Source organism: Schistocerca piceifrons, chromosome 1, assembly GCF_021461385.2.
Source record: "Schistocerca piceifrons isolate TAMUIC-IGC-003096 chromosome 1, iqSchPice1.1, whole genome shotgun sequence".
In the NCBI taxonomy this organism is placed as follows: domain Eukaryota; kingdom Metazoa; phylum Arthropoda; class Insecta; order Orthoptera; family Acrididae; genus Schistocerca; species Schistocerca piceifrons.
The window spans coordinates 278,268,837-278,288,367 of NC_060138.1; the positions used below are offsets into that span (position 1 = coordinate 278,268,837).

At 37.8% G+C, this 19,531-nt stretch overlaps 1 protein-coding gene across 6 annotated transcripts in view; it reads right to left on the reverse strand.

Annotated features, from left to right (window-relative positions):
* LOC124789025 (ATP-binding cassette sub-family C member 10) overlaps positions 1-19,531 on the reverse strand; it is a 388,717-nt gene that overhangs the window by 260,231 nt on the left and 108,955 nt on the right. For all 6 annotated transcript variants that reach the window (XM_047256314.1, XM_047256328.1, XM_047256320.1 and 3 more), the window contains 2 exons: positions 17,542-17,668; positions 4,068-4,161 (listed from right to left, as the gene is read on the reverse strand). In XM_047256314.1, coding sequence (XP_047112270.1) covers positions 4,068-4,161; positions 17,542-17,668 — 221 coding nt within the window. The remainder of the gene's footprint in view (positions 1-4,067; positions 4,162-17,541; positions 17,669-19,531) is intronic.

The window sequence follows — 19,531 nt, forward strand, 5'->3', positions numbered from 1 at the left end:
CAACTGTGGAGTTGTAGTGCTCATTTAAAATGTCATAAAATAATGTATTAAAAAATATGCACGAGTTCAATCTTGCCTGTACTTCACCAAATCTAAAATTACTCTGCGCATCTGCAGTAACCAGTGTGGCATATAATTAAAACCCTAAATTTGGGGTGGTACGTGCTCCACACCAAGTGACTCCAGCACACATTACATGTGGATCCCAAATGGCATTGTCGCTCTTGTACAACTGGAGAAAAGGTGTTCCTGAGGTGGATGAACAACAGTATGGTATGCGAGTGAAGTTGGAACTGCAAGGAACTTACATTCCTGATGCACTATGAGGAGCTGATGCTGGATGGTAAGTCACAATAAACTCTGCCACTCAGCTGGCTGGAAGGCCACAGCAGTGATGATCCAACAGGGTGTTGGCGCAACTGATCAGTACAATGAGCCAGATGCTCCCCACCAACATTTTCCACAAACAACTGCCGACCACTGTAGCCTACCACAACACCTGGTAGCCACCCCAGCCACCACACAAAGAACTGGGCCCAAACAGCAACCCCAAGAGAAAAATGTGGCAGGCCATGGTGGTCTGTAGCATGTGACTCAAGAGCACAACAAATCCAGGTGACCTCGCAGCTGGCACCCATGCAGACATGCACCCAATGACCACTGTTGCCCAGTACATAGCCAGAAAACTCAACAAATGCATCATCATGCAGACACAGACATCTTCATCTGGGTGTTGAATGTATGCACAAAGTGCTCCACCTCTGAGTTGGAAGCCGTGTAAAATGAGATGGTATTCAGATGCTGAATGCCACTGTGGATGAAAAGGCTTCAGTCTGGAGTGTCACAAATTGCCTACTGTTATTCGACATGATCATCCTAACTGATCCCTCAATGGCAAAAATAATTAACAGAAAAATTGCCTTGAAATTTTCAGCCCGGCCCAAGATACTCTCAAACAGCAGGCTATAGGACTGCAGCAAGAAGCATGAAAAATAATGGTCTGAGGCACTAAATACAATTTGTCAATGGCCTGAAAGCCAAAAACAGAAAAGGCATCAAGCCCGAAGATATTTTGTGCCAATGGTGGATTGACAACTAACAATGTAAGTTGCCATTCCACATTACTGCAGCTCACAGACATGGAGAATTGCCCTCACAATGAAATGTACTGTGTACTATAAGACACAAGCTGACAGAGGGCTGCTGCAACTCCAGGCAACCCACGATCCTGTATGTATCCAAGTTAATGAGGCTGACTGACACTCCCATGTCTACTTATAATTCAACAAGCCGCCCATACACAATCAATGTCAGCAAAATACACTGGGGCGACACTTGTGGGGCATTGGACACAGCCCAATGTCCAAGGAAAACACTGGACTGTCCGACAACCAACTCACAACTCTCTGACTGTCGCAAACAGTTGCGAAACATCATATCTGATGGCATACCGGACACATAACCTCCTCAAGTGGGCAGTCATGGCGAATGTGCAACAAATGACAATCAGGGCAGGACTGGTGGTTCACTCAATGAGTGGAAGGAGAATGACGCCAAGGATCCAAAAATCACAATCGACAGGCAATACCATGCTGCAAGCGATGCAAACCCACCAACCTTGGAGCAGGCGATGACAGGGAACACCAAGATAGTGTTGCATCAGAATTGTCAATGGCAGCAACACAAGGTGACTCCGTGGGAAGCAAGGCCACCTGAGGTATCTGACAGGGCCCCAGGGGCTGTTGATCCTGTACACCTAATCACGCCACCTGCCAATTATTAGAAAGGCTGTCCCAAGCCTCCACCATGAGTTCATGCCATTCCACAATTTGGGCAACTTTGTCTAAAAAAGGGTTGTACAAGCCCATTGACTAAGTCTGATCCTTGGGATTAAGAGTGTCTAAAAAAGGGTCGTACAAGCCCATCGACTAAGTCTGATCCTTGGGATTAAGAGCCAACTGGACAATTACATGCCAAGTTGAGACAAAGAAAGCTGGGATTTTGAGACAAAGAAAGCTGGGATATTTTTACTTCCCCTCTTGTTTTGCTATCTGTCTCCTTAGAATTCATTTTTTCACTTTTAACTAATTACCATTAACATACATGAATATAATCTGCATTTTCATAAAAGAGAAAGGTTGACCCTCAGTTTTAAAGAATATAACACCAGATCTAATTTTGTGCTTAATTTTATGTGTGTAATTGATTTTATAATTTATTTCAACTATTCCTAGTTAGTATCTTTTGTTATAGGGTGAAATCAGTAATTGTTTAATAACTTAAATTCTATTGTTGATGTATAAACAAATATAAATTCTGTACTAATTATAAACATTCAGAGGAACAACTAATAATATTCTTAAAGGATCTATTTGGATCTATGCGAAAACACGTTAGCAAAGCCAGCCCTTAATTAATTCCAAACTAATTAACAGTTTTGTCAAAAGTATTGTTTGAGTAACAATATTCGTTAATTTCTTGATTTAAACAAATAATTTGGCATAACTTTTGCAGTAGAAGAAACTGTTAAAAAGAACCAACTTTTCAATGTATTCAGTTAATTTAATGAGTTAAGTTTTAATTGTAATTTCTGTAAATTTAACTTCAAATAATGTGTAGTTTTAGTACCTATTATTGTGAGGTTATATAAGGGCTCAATTTTTGGTCCCGAGACAATCAGTCCAAGGCCGAGTTTCAGACAAGGAACCTGTATTGGTTAGATCAACAACAATGCATTCATGAAATAGGTGTAACACAATTAGGCCATGTGTTAAAACAATGACAGTGTCTGTTCCATACATAACTTTCTATACTTCAAGAACTGTGAACTTTGTGGTTAGGTTTTTACTGCTTATGCATGTTCAATAGTAAACTATTGTAGCAGTATGTGGAGATTTGCCTGCAAACTATTAATGAGGCTTATGGAAAGTTAAAACAATAGTGCACTGGCCATATATAACTGTGTACTATTGGGGGAGGGGGAGGGGGAGGGGGGGGGTTGTGAACAGTGAAAGATAACTACTGTGAAATGCAACTGTGCACCTGTCAGCTACATTATTTAAAGTAATCAGTGTTGTACTTCCACACCCCATTTTTCAGCCAGTATCACAACGTAGTACATCAACACCGAGGACAACAAACGAAAAAATAAATTAGGCAAACTGTCACAAAGTTAGTGAATCTGCTTAAGAGGCATCACAGACACTCAAAACACTTGTGCAAGAGGCCTTGCAAATCAGCAATACTGGTCACATACAACTGTCAAGGGCACTAGTGATACTGGTTAACCTGCAGCCATGCCATTACCACATAGGTTTCATGGCCGAAATATTGTGTAATCAACTGACAAAACTCGTCAAAGGGAGGCTTCTCAGGCTGAGTGGAGAGTTTAAAATTTTGGGTAACTTCATATTAACCTGCACTGCTGGACAACAAAGTTGTCTTATCAACCAGACTGACAATATATCTTACACAACAGTGCAGCAAGAACTGGTGCAGATAATTCTCCCACCTTAGACTCACTGAAACTGGCAAACGGCGTTGGGGGCAGGGCACGAGGTAAGGACACGAAGCAAGCCAGCATTCTAGGTGATCACTGCCTGCATCTGTTCCCACTCCTACTGCTATTACTGCAGCTCCTTGTGCAGGCAGAATTATTCCTGGCAGCATTCCAAAAATGCCGAGTCCACGGTAGCCATAAGTGAACACTATTAAAACAGGGAAAGAAAGAAATAGGGAATCAAAAGCATAAGAATGTCCTTTGTTGCCACTTCTGTATCTGCAGATGCTGTGACAATGCTGCTGCTAACATGGTCAGCACAGGTACTTTACACACACACACACACACACACACACACACACACACACACACACACAGAAAGAGAGAGAAAGATGGGACGAGGGTTAGTGACAGTTAATGAAATGAGACACTTAGGTGCAAAATGTAAGTACAATGTATATATATAACACAAGTCAGCAACAAATGACATTTAAAAACTTTGGAAATGTCCGTGGCAGGGAAAACAAACTAAAAACAATTATGGCAAATATAAAATTCTGTACCTTACCTGAAGAGGAATACTCCAAAATGCATGAAAACTGGCACAGGCATTAACTACACGATCTGTGTCAGTGCTCATGAAGTTTACAACTTCCCCTGTCCTAAAACAAGGAAATAAAGGTTGTAAAGAGGCTGATGTCTGCACACAAGTAATGTAAGGAGGAACAGTAATAAGAGATTTGTTAAATGGAAAACTCCCTTCATATTTTAAAATCAGATTTAAGTTAGAGATAACTGACAGTTTCCCCTCATTCTAGAAAGGAATGTGATTCTGTTAGCTCTACAAAGGTACTAACAACTGATTTAAAAAAAAAAAAAAGAAAAAAAAAGAAAACGGGGAGGTATGCAATATTATGTAACTTCGTTTCCTACACTTTTAATTTCTAGGAGCATTCTGTGTGGAATAATGACCTATACTGCCGCTAAGAAAAGAAAAATTTCAAATAAATAACAAAGTAGAAAATAACATGAAAATTGTGATTTTTAGCAACATAAGGCGAAACTGGCACTTTTTTACAATTGTCATTAAATTTTGAATTTTTCCCACTCCTACGTAAAAATGTTGTACATCTGATAGTAGCAGTTTATTAAGATTGGTAGTTGACAGTTGCTGAATGCTGAATTGTATTTTAAAGAATCATGTGTAATCTTAAAACAACATACCAGTTCCTGTTTAAAGAATTATAGCTTTTAAACACGTCATTTCGGTGAAGTGGTGTGTTGCACAAGCATTTTTTGAAGCAATGAACTAGATTAACCTACTGCTTGGATGTATGTTTTATTTATACACATTTATTATGATGTAGAAGGATGCAGTGTACCTGCAGGCCAGGACGACGATACACATTGTACCACACTTGCAGTACCTGCTAGTTGGGCAGCTTATTCACTTTTGTTGGGCCCTACCTTGCAGATATGGTACGAATCATAGCAGAAGAGTGATCGGGACGATGCATATGATGGCATGGAGACAAGATAAAACCTGAAACTTCCTGGCACATTAAAACTGTGTGCCGGACCAGGACTCGGAATTGGGACCTTTGCCTTTCACGGGAAAGTGCTCTACCATCTGAGGTACCCAAGCATGACTCACGCCCCGTCCTCACAGCTTTACTTCTGCCAGTATCTCATCTCCTACCTTCCAAACTTCACAGAAGCTCTCCTGAAAACCTTGCAGAACTAGCACTCGTTGAAGAAAGGATATTGCAGAGACATGGCTTAGCCACAGCCTGTGGGATGCTTCTGTGAAGTTTGGAAGGTAGGAGACGAGATACGGCAGAAGTAAAGCTGTGAGGACGGGGCATGAGTCATGCTTGGGTAGTTCAGATGGTAGAGCACTTGCCCGCAAAAGGCAAAGGTCATGAGTTCGAGTCTCGGTCCGGCACACAGTTTTAATCTACCAGGAAGTTTCATATCAGTGCACACTCCGCTGTAGAGTGAAAATCTCATTCAAGAAAAAACCTGTTATATATTTGCTCAATTGAAATCTGTTAAATAAGACAGAATCTTTTTGGACTTTGTCCTTATCAATGTAATTCTGATATTCTGAGTAATGAAGCACTTTTGTATTGAATCGTCATTGTAAACAAGGATGCAGAGTATACAATACATTGTTTATGAGGAGCTTTGTATTTGTTCCGCGAATTGGCTGTTGTATTGCACTTTTAATTAGCAGCAGTAACTGCAGAACTTTAAGGAAAGAAGTTTGATCAGAAGAAGTTGGCAAGTGTGCTGAAATAATAAGATGAGCAAGATTAAAAATGGACATTTTACCTCCAAATCAGACCTTACTTCACCACCCGATATCACGGTACATAACCATCGCATACATCGCATGGGGAAATCGGTAACAACAACCCAGAAGACCCAAAACAAATACAGCTGGGAGTAAATAATATTGACTAAGAACAAGAACAACAAACAGAAATTTGAAATTTTAAAGAAGATTGGTGTGTCCACCCTTCCAAACAGCCCTCAATTTAGTCAAAAATTTCAGTTCATACCCCATATGATCTCATATTTTTTAATAAGCATAGGTGTGGGTCTGAGTCACATACTTTTTTTTTTCAAATCAAGAAATACTTCTTCTTCGTGACCGTCTAGATCCAAGGCTTTGAGTATGTCATGTGAGAAAAGTGTGAGTTGGTTACACATGATCAATGTTCTTGAAATCCATGCTGGTTGAATAAGAATCTTTATTAGCCATTCAGTATTTTCTTATACAATGGGCTTCATCAATAAGTTCAATTACAGTATAAAGATGGTTATATTCTCATAACAATGTATATATAAATCATATGAATGTTAGTGTAGTACAATAGCAAACATTTGGAATTTTATGTAGTGTTAATTTCACAATAAAAAAGAAAACATTATACAAATTTATATTAAGCGGGGAGTATTCATGCTGATGACACTATGTCATTATCATATACATGTTGATATCACTATGTCATTATCCTAAGATATTGATAGAAATATAGAGCACTTGAAATAGGTCTATGCCTATATGTTAGATATTGTTTTTGTATATGGTTATTGTATATGGTTGGCAGGGAGGAGATCATTCTGTTCAAGATACCTCATTATATTTGAGTTCAGAATATGTTCTAAGATTCTAGAACAAATCAGTGACAAGGATATTGGGTGGTAGATGAGTTTTGTTACTTGAGAAGCAAAGTAAGTGATGATGGTTGAAATACGAGGGCCGTTCAGAAAGTAACCTCCGGTTGATTTAAAAAAATACACCAAGTTAAATAAAAATATTTTAATATATACATCTTACAACTACATCTTTGCACTATTTTTCTACATAGTCTCCATAGCGATTGAGGCACTTATCGTATCTCTTCACAAGCTTTGAAATTCCTTCTGCATAAAAATCACCCACTTGTGCCTGGAGCCAGCCTGTGACCACATCTTCGAGCTCTTCGTCGTAATCAAACCGCTGTGACCCGAGCCATTTCTTCAAATGCATGAAGAGGTGATAATCACCTGGCGCCAGGTCTGGGCTGTAAGGTGGATGGTTGATAACGTCCCACTTAAAGGACTCATCAACTGTCTGAACGAGTTCGTCAGTCACCAATGATGGTCTACCACTCCTCTCTTCATCATGAACGTTTTCTCGTCCACTTTTAAATAAACGTACCCATTCACGGACAACTCCTTCACTCATAACTCTTGGTCCGTACACGGCACAAAGCTCACGATGAATAGCTGCTGCAGAATATCCTTCGGCTGTAAAAAACCTTATGACAGCACGCATTTCACATTTGGCGGGGTTTTATATTGCAGCACACATTTCAAACTGCCACAAAAACTAAACTAGTGCAGGTACGACGTTCACTCGACCACGGCTTGATGCCGACTGACCTGTTGAGTGCGTGAACGCACAGATGGCGTCGCTACTCCCCCCACAACCCGCACTGTGACCAATCAGAGGTTACTTTCTGAACCGCCCTCGTAGATAGGATATAAAGTGCATACTGGCTATAATGAGAAAATCATTTCTGAAAAAGACAAATTTTTTGACACAGATGAGAAAATTTAATGTTGCAATGGATAGGTCTGGATTGTATCTTTGTATGGATGTGAAACACATATGATAAACAGTATGGGCAAGAAGAGAATAGAATATTTTGAAATGTGGTGCTAAAGAGAATGCTGAAGATTATATGGGTACATTGGATAACTAATGAATGGGTCTTCAACAAAATCAGGGAGATTGACAGCACAATTTGACTAAAAGAAGGGATTGATTGATCGACTGATTGACTGGATATATTCTGAGGCAACATCAAAAATCATCAAAAGGCTCAGATAAGTAATTGATTCAACTGAATGCAGGTTGCAGTAGTTAAGCAGAGACGAAGACATTGCATACAATAGAGTAGCGTGTGGAGCAGCACCCAGCCAGTCTCCAAACTGAAGGTAGTAACAACAACAATAACAACAACAACAGTTTCTACAGTGATGATCACACATTATTTTTTATAACAAAACAGGACAAGACAGTTTTTTGCACATTTGACCTGAGATGTGAGTCCCTTAAGTTCCTTTGTAGTGGTGAATATGAAGATTTTGTGAATGTTCAACATCTAGTTAATAAACTGAAAGTTGGAAATGAACCAGCTTAAAGATATCAAGCTCATGATGGATCACAACCAGATATTTACAAAAAAGGAGCTACAGGTTATATTTGAGTGCCACCATAAGTTTTCATGGTGTACAAAGAGATTTTACCAAAGAATAGGAATGTATAAAATGCAATGTTATCTTCTCATCATATTTGTTCACAAACATCATACATAATAATCTTACAGATTCTGTTATTAATGTTAATACGCTATTATTGGTAATTAATTTCAAAGTTATTGGCAAATCAGCCACTGCTGTAAAATATTTTTGATACAAACAACTTTTTTTCTTTTTTTCCACTGGAATCCACATAGTTAAACCATGTAGTGGGCAGCACTATGAAAACATCGAACTAAATACATAAGAGTCACCCTAGTACAGCTAAAACTGCTGTTTCATTTGAAAGACTTTACACAGTTACCACATAAAACGTAAGATAGTAAATGTTTTACTCTAGCAAGAATAAATTCAGTCTTGTAAGCCAGACGTGGTACAAATAAACATGAAATGTCAACTAAAATGCTGTCAAATTTGAAGCTATACAAAGCAGATACAGTACATGAAACAAACAGAAGAGCACTGATTATCAAATTTAAAATCTCCTCATTCTTTCGAAGTACATAGCACCAAATGCACATGGCAAAAAGTAACGTACACAAACTGGTAGCAAATTAATGCCACAAAAACACACAGGGAGGAAGACAATTTTGGATTATCATCTTTTTACAGCTATTTCTACGTATAGAGTTTGCCATTACAAGTCTTAATTTTAAGCTTAAAGCAAGAGCAAATTAAATAATAAACAAATGAGCTACATGATGTGATTAGTTCTCACAGCAGTTTCCCTTAATATTTGCAATCAAAACAGATCATATTCTAATGCTTTAGACAACCAGAAGTGATGTGAAGTTGGATTGCAAAATTCACACCTCTCTCCCATAGGTTGACTTACTTGGTATGTACGGCTGATCTTGTTCTCTTGATTTCTGGCAACATTGAACTTTAAAAACTTCTTCTCCTAAGAATACTGCTGGTTAACAGGAATTTATAGCACTCTCTCTCTCTACTTTGGAAATAATTTTTTTCTTGTTACAACAGTCAATGATATAAAACACCATAAGATACATAACCACTCCTTGTTCTTCCAATACGGCTTCCGTGGCGCAAGTGCCAAACACCTGTCAATGCCATTTGACCATCACGTCTACCTTGTGCTCATGACTCCTTTCCAGTCTGCACACACAAAAATGTGTCATGCAGTATGTACGTTCTCTCACATTTATTTTTAAAATATCATGTGTTCAAAATGGTAGAAGGGCAAGGGGTTCTAGAATTTACTTAGGCGGAAATTCTCAAATCTACATATTTCCCCCCCCCCCCCCCCTCCACCCCTCAGATCGAACACGTGATATTTACACATACTCATTATGTACATTAGTATTATTACATATAACAACAATTCAAATTTCCACAGTATACATTCCATATTTTTTTATTAACCATGCACAACCCTTTTATTTACTATTTAGCTCCTTTTTTTTTTCATTCTACTTTGATAATAACAACTCGAGCATTTCACCTAATGTTGGAGTCAGTTCTTTTATATCTAGGACTCGTGCGGACAACATTTCTGATTTACAATCATAAATTCCAGGTGTCACATACACTTGATTATTTCTTATTTTATTCTAATTCTTTGTACTATTTTTGCTTCAGCACATACTAGTTTCATTATTCACAGCAGTTTGTAGTCTGGAGGAACACTGGGCAAATGAAAGTGTTCTTTCTGACACTCATAACACATAATAATGCTAGTGGTATATAGAATTCTAACTTACAAGAATAGTTCCTGTAAAATGTGTGACTTTTGTCATGATACTGTCCTTTTCCCCTAGAATCAGTACCTATACCTTACATGTGGGTTGACCCTATGAGTGCACTTTCTCCTTACGTTCCGGTAGGTAAGCCCCTTTGTAATAAATCCCTATTCTTCAGGCCACAGGTCGTCCCATCTCTATGTAGGTATGCCTGCCCTATATCCTTAGCAAATGCCAGATACGGGCCCCCTTATCCTTTGTCAGTAGGCCTCATGGTTCATTGCCCTAGTATACATCTTTATGTATAGTATAATTAAATATTTCCTGGAAAAAATAAAAATCTATTTTACACTTCACTCTCACTTCTTGATACTTCATTTAGTCTCTGGAGTCCTCATCTACTTTTTGACTTCTTTACTCTTAACAGATACTACGTCTACCTCTACTTTCGACTCTACATTCCTTAATAATTATCAAAATCAATTCCTCTCACATTTATGCTCTCTTTCCTTACTCACACCTCCTCCTTATATACTCAACGTAGAATCATTCTAGTTTTTTATACGTATATATAAATGCGATATTGACTCATCATAGTTCTTATATATATACCTGTGTGTGTGTGTGTGTGTGTGTGTGTGTGTGTGTGTGTGTGTGTGTGCGCTGCTGCCTGATTCTTCAGCCTTCTTATCTGAAGATAAGTTGTAGGTTATTGGAAACAACGGAAACCAGGAAGGACTTCTGTGATAGAAGTAGATGAATATGGAAAGAGGGAGAAGTAGATAGGTCCTCAAACGAGAAGTAAGAAAAGGGGAAAAATACAAAAAATAAAAAAAATATAAATAAAAATAAAATAAAATAAAATAAAAAATTTAGATGTGGTTACTAAGATCGAAGAAGAGAAAGAAGACAGCCCCAAAGACAGGAAACCCTTCCCACTCCCCTTCCCCAGGATCCCTACCTCGCCAGTACATGAGTGAGAAGCTGGAGGAGGTATGGTGTTAAATCGTCTCCTACAGAACGGACATTCCCACCTTCACCTTTGAGGTTCCTGAAGAAAATCTTAGTAACCCTATGGTAACGGAAAATGATGAAGAACCAGATACACTTGTTTGTGAGGGTTGTTAGAAAGGTGTGATGTGTGTGATGTGTGTTTTGTGTTAGTCATGATTTATCTGGTAGTGTTAATCTTGCTTTTACCTTTACTACCCACCCCCTCAAAAAATCAATACAAACCCTTCCATCTACGTCACATCCCATAAAAGGTATAAAATATTCTGTACCAAGTATAAAATTATATAGTCCATTATCACAGTCATTTAACTAGCAGTATAATATTATGTTTTCCACAAATATAATATTCCATTCAATTTACTAAGAAAATTATGCTTCAATGCCTTTAACTCTATTATCTTACATTCAGTGTGAGAATGGTATTCTCACAAATTTGGAAATTATTTCAAAAGTTATGTGCCAGGTATGGTTCTCCCTATTTAGTTAGGACTAGGATTACCAGGCAGCTTTCAAGAAAAGTACTTTTTGGAATCATTCATATTAACAGATTTACTGACGTTGACTTCACTGAGACTTCTGTCCACGGATCTGCACAGAAGCTGGTGAATCTATTACTTACAAAGAATAATTCAGGCAAAAATAAAATCTAACGATACATCAAGAGCGAGAGAGACTGGTTGGCTAAGCAGATCTTATCTCAGGGGTAATGTGCGCACCAATTCCCATCTCGTGTCACCTCCTAGCACGACAGAATAAGTCTGGATAAGACAGGACGAGTCATGAAGACAGGTAGGGGCACCCCTGGAATAACCGAGGATGAGACAATCAAAATTCCTAGCAGGCACAACTCTCTAACAACCGAGGATGATGGAGTCAAACTCCTAGCAGTCACAACTCTCTAACAACCGAGGACAATGCAGTCACCTACCAGGAGCAGTTTTGGGTGACGTAATCACAATTCCTCACTGGGATGTTTCTCTAACAAACTGTAAGCGGGGATGATAGAATAGAGTAAGAAGTTGGGGGAATTTGCTGCAGGAAAATTTTATTAGAGAATAAACACCAAAAACAACTCGGGATCCAACGGTCGTCACTCCGCCTGTTAACACAGAATGTTAACGTCCCTGGGAGACATATGTGACGGTCGCCAAGTTCTAACGCTGTAGATGACCTGAAGCGATGTGAAGTTGAATTGCAAAATTCACACCTCTCTCCCATAGGTTGACCTACTCGGTACATACAGCCAATCTTGTTCTCTTGATTTCCGGCAACGTCAATCACCAAAAACTTCTTCTCCAAAGAATACTGTTGGTTAACACGAATTTATAACTCTCTCTCTCTCTCTCTCTCTCTCTCTCTCTCTCTCTCTCTCTCTCTCTCTCTCTCTCTCTCTCTACTTTTGAAATAATGTAGAACTCAAAGAATACTTTTAGTTCAGTCTTGGTATATTTCAGCTTCCACAAATAATATATTACCCATTTCTCACATCAATAATTGAATGTATACAAGTCAACCAATTCGTCTCGCGTTAGACTCGATAAAATATATCTGTAGTAAAGTTGCTTTAACAACCACATAATTTATTAACCCCTCTTGCCTCTAGCGAGACCAATACGTGAATTACAATTAACAATGTTTCAACTGTTCTTTTTTTCTTGTTACAATAGTCAACGATATAGAACACCTTAAGATAAATAACCACTCCTTGTTCTTCCAATATGGCTTCTGTAGCACGAGTGGCAAACACCTGTCGATGCCATTCGACCGTCGCGTCTGCCTTGTGCTCATAACTTCTTTCCAGCCTGCACACACAAACATGTGTCGTGCAGTATGTACATTCTCCCACACTTATACATCACACCAAATGTCTCCACTACTATCAGATAGAATTGGAACATAACGTTCATTACAGAAGTTTCAAGATTAAAAAACATCAAACAATTTTACCACAGTATTTTCTCAAAAATCTGTTCTGAAACTCTATAAACCAGCTTTTGAAACCGTTATCCACTAATTTCCATCAAGTGTAGTAGGCTCACAGTCATAAGTATTAAAAGCTTGTTTAGAGCTGTTGAACATTTTTTCCACACTTACAATTTTTCACCACAGCCAACAGGAAATAAACATATGGAGCCAGATCAACACTACATGAAGATGCTGAATGCCTTATTGCAAAACTGAGCAAGATATGCTACCCTCTTTGTTCACTAAAATCCTTCTGTAGTGAGAAAACAGTAATGAATACCTTCAATGCGTTACTGCAAAACTGAGCAAGATATGCTACCCTCTTCGTTCAATAAAATCCTTCTGTAGTGAGAAAACAGTAATGAATACCTATCATGCCTGTTTTCATTCTCACATTAAATATGGTGTAACTCTCTGCGGAAACTCAAAAGTAGCTATAGTACTTTCAAACTGCAAAAAAGGGACATTAGAATCATGTCTGGATGGATACCTACAGACTCATGTAAGCCTCTGTTTAAGATCTCCGGTATTCCTCCTCTATCGCAAATCTACATTATGGTACCCTTATACTCTTTAAAATAAATGTAACAGGTAAGGACTGCAGATTACAAAAAAAACTGAGATACTCATTATCACTTTTCCAGAGAAAACAAAAACGTACATGCAACCCTAATCAAAACATCGCTGTACCAAAATCAATCTTTCCACATGGGAATTAAGCTTTATAGCTAACTTCCTGAAAACATAAGAGTAATTACCAATATCAACATCTCTGGAAAATCTCTAAAGCCATATTTACAGCATCACAGTTTTTACTCCACTCAAGAATATTTATGTTTATGAAGTGTACTATATAAATACCTAATGTATGAAGTGTATTATTGCAGTCTTAAATAAGTATGAAAAGAAATCACTTTTGCCATAACTTGCCCAATGTCTACACATAAGCTGCTTTTGTAGACAATATGATCAATAAAATACAGTCTACAATCTATAGTAAGATCGAGTGGTAAGGTTAAGCCTTCTTAGCTGTAATTTACACTTGGTATTTCTTGTGATTTAAGCTCTAAGAACAGAATCATGAAGCTGGTTGCATATGCAGATGCACTGTCATGGTGCAGGACGATACTCCACAGTCCTGTCCTTGTTTGCCTTTCCTGAAGTTTTTCAATAACTACAAAAAGATATAGTTCTCCTTTTTTTCCCTCCAGAGGTACAGTTCTAACATAATTGCTTTTTGAGGAGAAAGTTATCATTATGTTCTTGCTGACACTTCTGGATTGTTTCACTTTTGTTGGTGGATATTAAACAAGAAAAATCCTTATTTTTGACAGATATTTATATTCTGAATTAAAATGTAAATAATTAGTAACAACGTCAAAACTAGAATTAACTTTGTGTAATGTGTCTAGAAGATCTCTGAGGCAAATGATCTTTTGCTCATATACAGGGTGTTACAAAAAGGTACGGCCAAACTTTCAGGAAACATTCCTCACACACAAAGAAAGAAAATATGTTATGTGGACATGTGTCCGGAAATGCTTACTTTCCATGTTAGAGCTCATTTTATAACTTCTCTTCAAATCAAATTAATCATGGAATGGAAACACACAGCAACAGAACGTACCAGTGTGACTTCAAACACTTTGTGACAGGAAATGTTAAAAATGTCCTCCATTAGCGAGGATACATGCATCCACCCTCCGTCGCAAGGAATCCCTGATGTGCTGATGCAGCCCTGGAGAATGGCGTATTGTATCACAGCCGTCCACAATACGAGCACGAAGAGTCTCTACATTTGGTACCGGAGTTGCGTAGAGAAGAGCTTTCAAATGCCCCCATAAATGAAAGTCAAGAGGGTTGAGGTCAGGAGAGATTGGAAGCAATGGAATTCGTCCGCCTCTACCAATCCATCGGTCACCGAATCTGTTGTTGAGAAGCGTACGAACACTTTGACTGAAATGTGCAGGAGCTCCAATCGTGCATAAACCACATGTTGTGTCGTACTTGTAAAGGGACATGTTCTAGCAGCACAGGTAGAGTATCCCGTATGAAATCATGATAACGTGCTCCATTGAGCGTAGGTGGAAGAACGAAACTAAAATGAGCTCTAACATGGAAATTAAGCATTTCCGGACACATGTCCACATAACATCTTTTCTTTATTTGTGTGTGAGGAATGTTTTCTGAAAGTTTGGCCGTACCTTTTTGTAACACCCTGTATAAAAGACTGAGTAGTTCATCAGATTAGAGATTATATTAGATTCAGTTTTCATTCCATAGGCCCAAAAATGAGATGATTCTCATGGATGTGGAACATATCAGGAAGTACAACATAAAAACATAGAATGTTTGAACATAATACTCACTTCCCTAATCATCTGCCAGGAGATTGTAAACATATGTGAATACATTACAGTAAAATGAAACTGCTAATATTTACAGAATTAATACACTGCAAGAGAGGAAGATAGTTACACATTTTTAATAAATTTATCATACATAAAATACCTAACCTTGACTGTTGTGACCCACACTGTCAAAACTGAAATCTAACTGACATCTTTACTTAATTTGGTCTAACAGTTCCTGTTAAGATATTCATCTACGAGAGGAAGGAGTTGCCTAACAAAACATCTCTCAAATTCTGTTTAACCCGTGCTTTATCTGAAATGAAGTTTTAAATGGTTGCTGGCAGTGTGTTAAAAATGTGTAGTCCTGAATATTGGATCCCTTTTTGGATCAAGGTAAGTGATTTTAGGTCTTTATGTAGATCATTCTTATTGCTAGTATTGATACTATGTTTTGAACTATTGGTTGGAAACAGAGACATATTATTTGCAACAAATTTCATTAAGGAGTAAATACATTGAGAAGTAGTGGTTAGAATACCCAGTTCCTTGAACATGTTTCTATATGAGATTCATGACTTTACACCACAAATGAGTCTTATTACATGCTTTTGCACTCTAAAAACTTTTGCTCGGATTGATGAGATACCACAGAATATGATCCCATATGACATAATAGGATGAAAGTAAGAAAAGTATGCAAGTTTTTTTGTACATTTTATCTCCTACATCAGACATCATTTTCGTTGTAAATTCAGATTTGATTAGTCATTTCAGTAATTCTATGGTATGCCCTTCTCCACTGAATTTATTATCAAGTTGCAATCCCAGGAATTTAACACTGTCAATCTCTTCTATCTGCAGGTCTTCATATGTTATACACATACTGGAAGGAAATTTCTTACATGTTCTGAACTGCATATAGTAAGTCTTTTCAAAGTTTAATGACAGTGAATTAGCTTTAAACCATTTATTAATGTCAGTGAAAATTTGAGTAGCAGCTATTTCTAAATCCATACTTGACTTGTTATTTACTACATTGTTTCTATCACCTGCAAACAAAACAAACTTAGCGTCTGGCAGTGTAACAGATAAGCGATCATTAATGTACACACAAAAGGCAATGGACCCAAGATGGAATCTAGAGGAAAATCACATGTCATTAATTCCCAATCAGATGCAGACTGATTGCTTGTTACTTCACAAGTATTTTGCAATGGCACCATTTGTTTCTTGTTAGTTAGATAAGACTCAAACCATTTTGCAGCACTGCCAGTGACACAATAATATTCTAATTTACTTAAGAGAATACTGTGATTATCACAGTCAAAGGCTTTTGACAGGCCACAGAAACTGCCAGTAGCCTCTAATTTATTATCTAATGAATTAAGTACATTACTATCTCAAAGTCAGTTCTACAGAGTTTCGGACATGTGTGACAAAGCAAATGAAGCACCAGCTGGACATTTTTAAAAACAATCCTCCCACTTTCTAGAACAATAGTAGCAATGTTTCCCACCATCACTGGAGTAGCCTAATATCCACTCCTCATTTTCCACTGTAGTTACAGAGTTCAAAATTTCAAAAGTTGCCAACCAGCTGTTGTGTGGGAAGTTCCAGAGTCATTTAATTTCCTTTTGAAATCATACAGAATCGTTGATCAGAAGTGCTTCCTCCCAAGCTTCACAATAGTTTGTGTTAATGCCACAAGGACAAAAATTATCACAATCCTTCAAGTAATACTAATAAGTCAAGCAAATTAAAATTAGCAGTGGTCAATCATGAAAGCCAACTGTAATTACAGAAAATGAAATAACATAGCCTTTCTCAAAACTCTTGTAGTGACTCATGTACAGGCGAAATTGATGTGTATATGTGACACATTAACCACAAGTTGAATGTCTCACTGTTTTCTGTTGATTTAAGTGTATGACTCTGTCCCAATTCTATAGGCAAGGGGCCACTAGGACTTATCAGAACAGGCAGCGACTGGAATTAATGTCATTTAAAGCCTCCTCCTCAAACAATAGTGGCTTCTAGTAATAATAAATAATTAAAGTAACCACAACATTGACAGAGCAAATATCTTTAAGTTTTAAAAAAAAAGTAGTTTCACACATGCAGTAAATGCTTCTAATTTCAGTTTTTGAATGATGCAACTTCTCCACCACTAACAATAAATTGTAAAGGAACTTACGAAAATGAAGAGAGAGCAGGCCCAGGAACAGACATGGCCTTTCTGTAGACCATTGAAATGAGAGCTCCACGAAGTTGTAAACCAACCAGAGCCACAAGGTATGTGAAATGAGTTGAGAACAAAGCACCTGTCAAAAGAACAGACTGAAGCATTATTAGACATCTTACAAGATGGAAATATTTAATAATACATGGGCTTGCTGATAAATAATGCCTCTCACATTTTTATGTGAAAACTGTTAATACTTTTTACACAAAACAAATTTTCTTAACATTCTACATCTTTATTTTTCACATCTCCGTATTTATTTCCCAACAGTGTTACAAAAAGGATAGTTGCCACTCACCATATAGTGGAGATGCTGAGTCACAGATACGCACAAAAGAAAGACTGTCAGAAAATGAGCTTCCAGGCAACAACGCCTTCATAGGACACAGAAGATACATACACACACTCACACACACATGACTGCAGTCTAAAAGCAGTGTGGCCTCAGCAGGCGGAGACTGCCATCAGTTGCATTTGCATTAGTGTGTGTGTGTTCTATCTTGAATGAAGACCTTGTGGCCGAAAGCTCATTTTCTGACAGTCTTTTTGTTGTGCCTATCTTGAATCAGCATCTAAACTATATGGTGAGTAGCAACTATCCTTTTCATAATATTGTTACATTCCATCCTAGATTTTCCATTACTGTATTTATTTCTCAACATGGTCACCCTGGCAACAAACTCACTTCTAACGAGAGAGCAGTTTGTTGATACCGTTGTTATAAAATGTCTGACTTTGTTGATGGAGCCACAAGCTTACATTTGCTTGCACTACTTCATCCATATCACAGTGAAGTCCTCAAAGGTGTTCTTTCAGTTTTGGAAACAGATGAAAATTGTCCGAGACCAAGTTGGGACTGTATGGTGGATGACTGATGACTGTGAACTCAAGCAACTGGATCACTGCAGATGTCAGAATGCTTGTGAATGGTCTGGCATTGTCATGCTGAAGGAGAGCATGCTCCATGTGTGGACAGTTAGAAACTCTATTCCAGTACATGTTTTCTCGTGTAATGATATAGTTACATTTCACACAACCATGTTACACGGTACGATTCAGAGCCTTCTAGTGGCAGAGAGTTGCAACTTTTGTCACCAAAGCAGGGAAGTTGACCGAATAATATGCATGACATGTAATACCTCAACTGATATTGATAACAGAATAAAAAATTCAGAGGCATTATTTTTCAGCACACACTCAAAATACATTAAAATAATACAAGAGCAAATACTCACTCACAGCTCATCAATGGACGTAATCCTAGTAGTTATAGAATATTAACCTTAGGAATTTACAATCTGTATTTCCTTCACTGGGAGTTATGGAGGGAAAAACAGAAGGTAAAAAGAGAAGAATGGTGGTAAGTTTAGGAAGGAAATTTACAAGTCATTAACAATGCAGAATACACAACCACCCAAGAGGTCTAGGAAATAAAACCTGGTGTACCGAAGATACTAGATATAAGCAGAACTTTGTGTAATTTTCTTAAGCAACAGTTCATAGTAGCCCATTCCTTTCTTTCTCTGCCTGTATCATAATATTGTTTTCTCTCTTTTTCCCCTTCATTTCTCATGGAATTATTGTTTCTGTTCCCACAAGATAAGTTCATTTACAGGATCTGCTACTATTCCTGCTTCCTTGCATTCATAATTCTCACATTATAAGTGGAAGGTGCTTTAAAATTTGAATTTCAATCAAAATCTACACTGTGGAAAATCCAGGCTGGATTTGTATTCATTACTTCTCATAAAGAAATAATTTTACTTTCAACAGCTATAATTGTCAAAACAAAGACAAAATAACATGTTTTTGGGCTTCCATAAGCATTATCCTGTGGCATATGACATCCCACAATACAACCAGGTCTGGCAGGTTACCTATTCAGCAGATGTCAATATCAAACTAACAAGATGTTCATAGTATGCTTTTTGGAAGGCTCTAC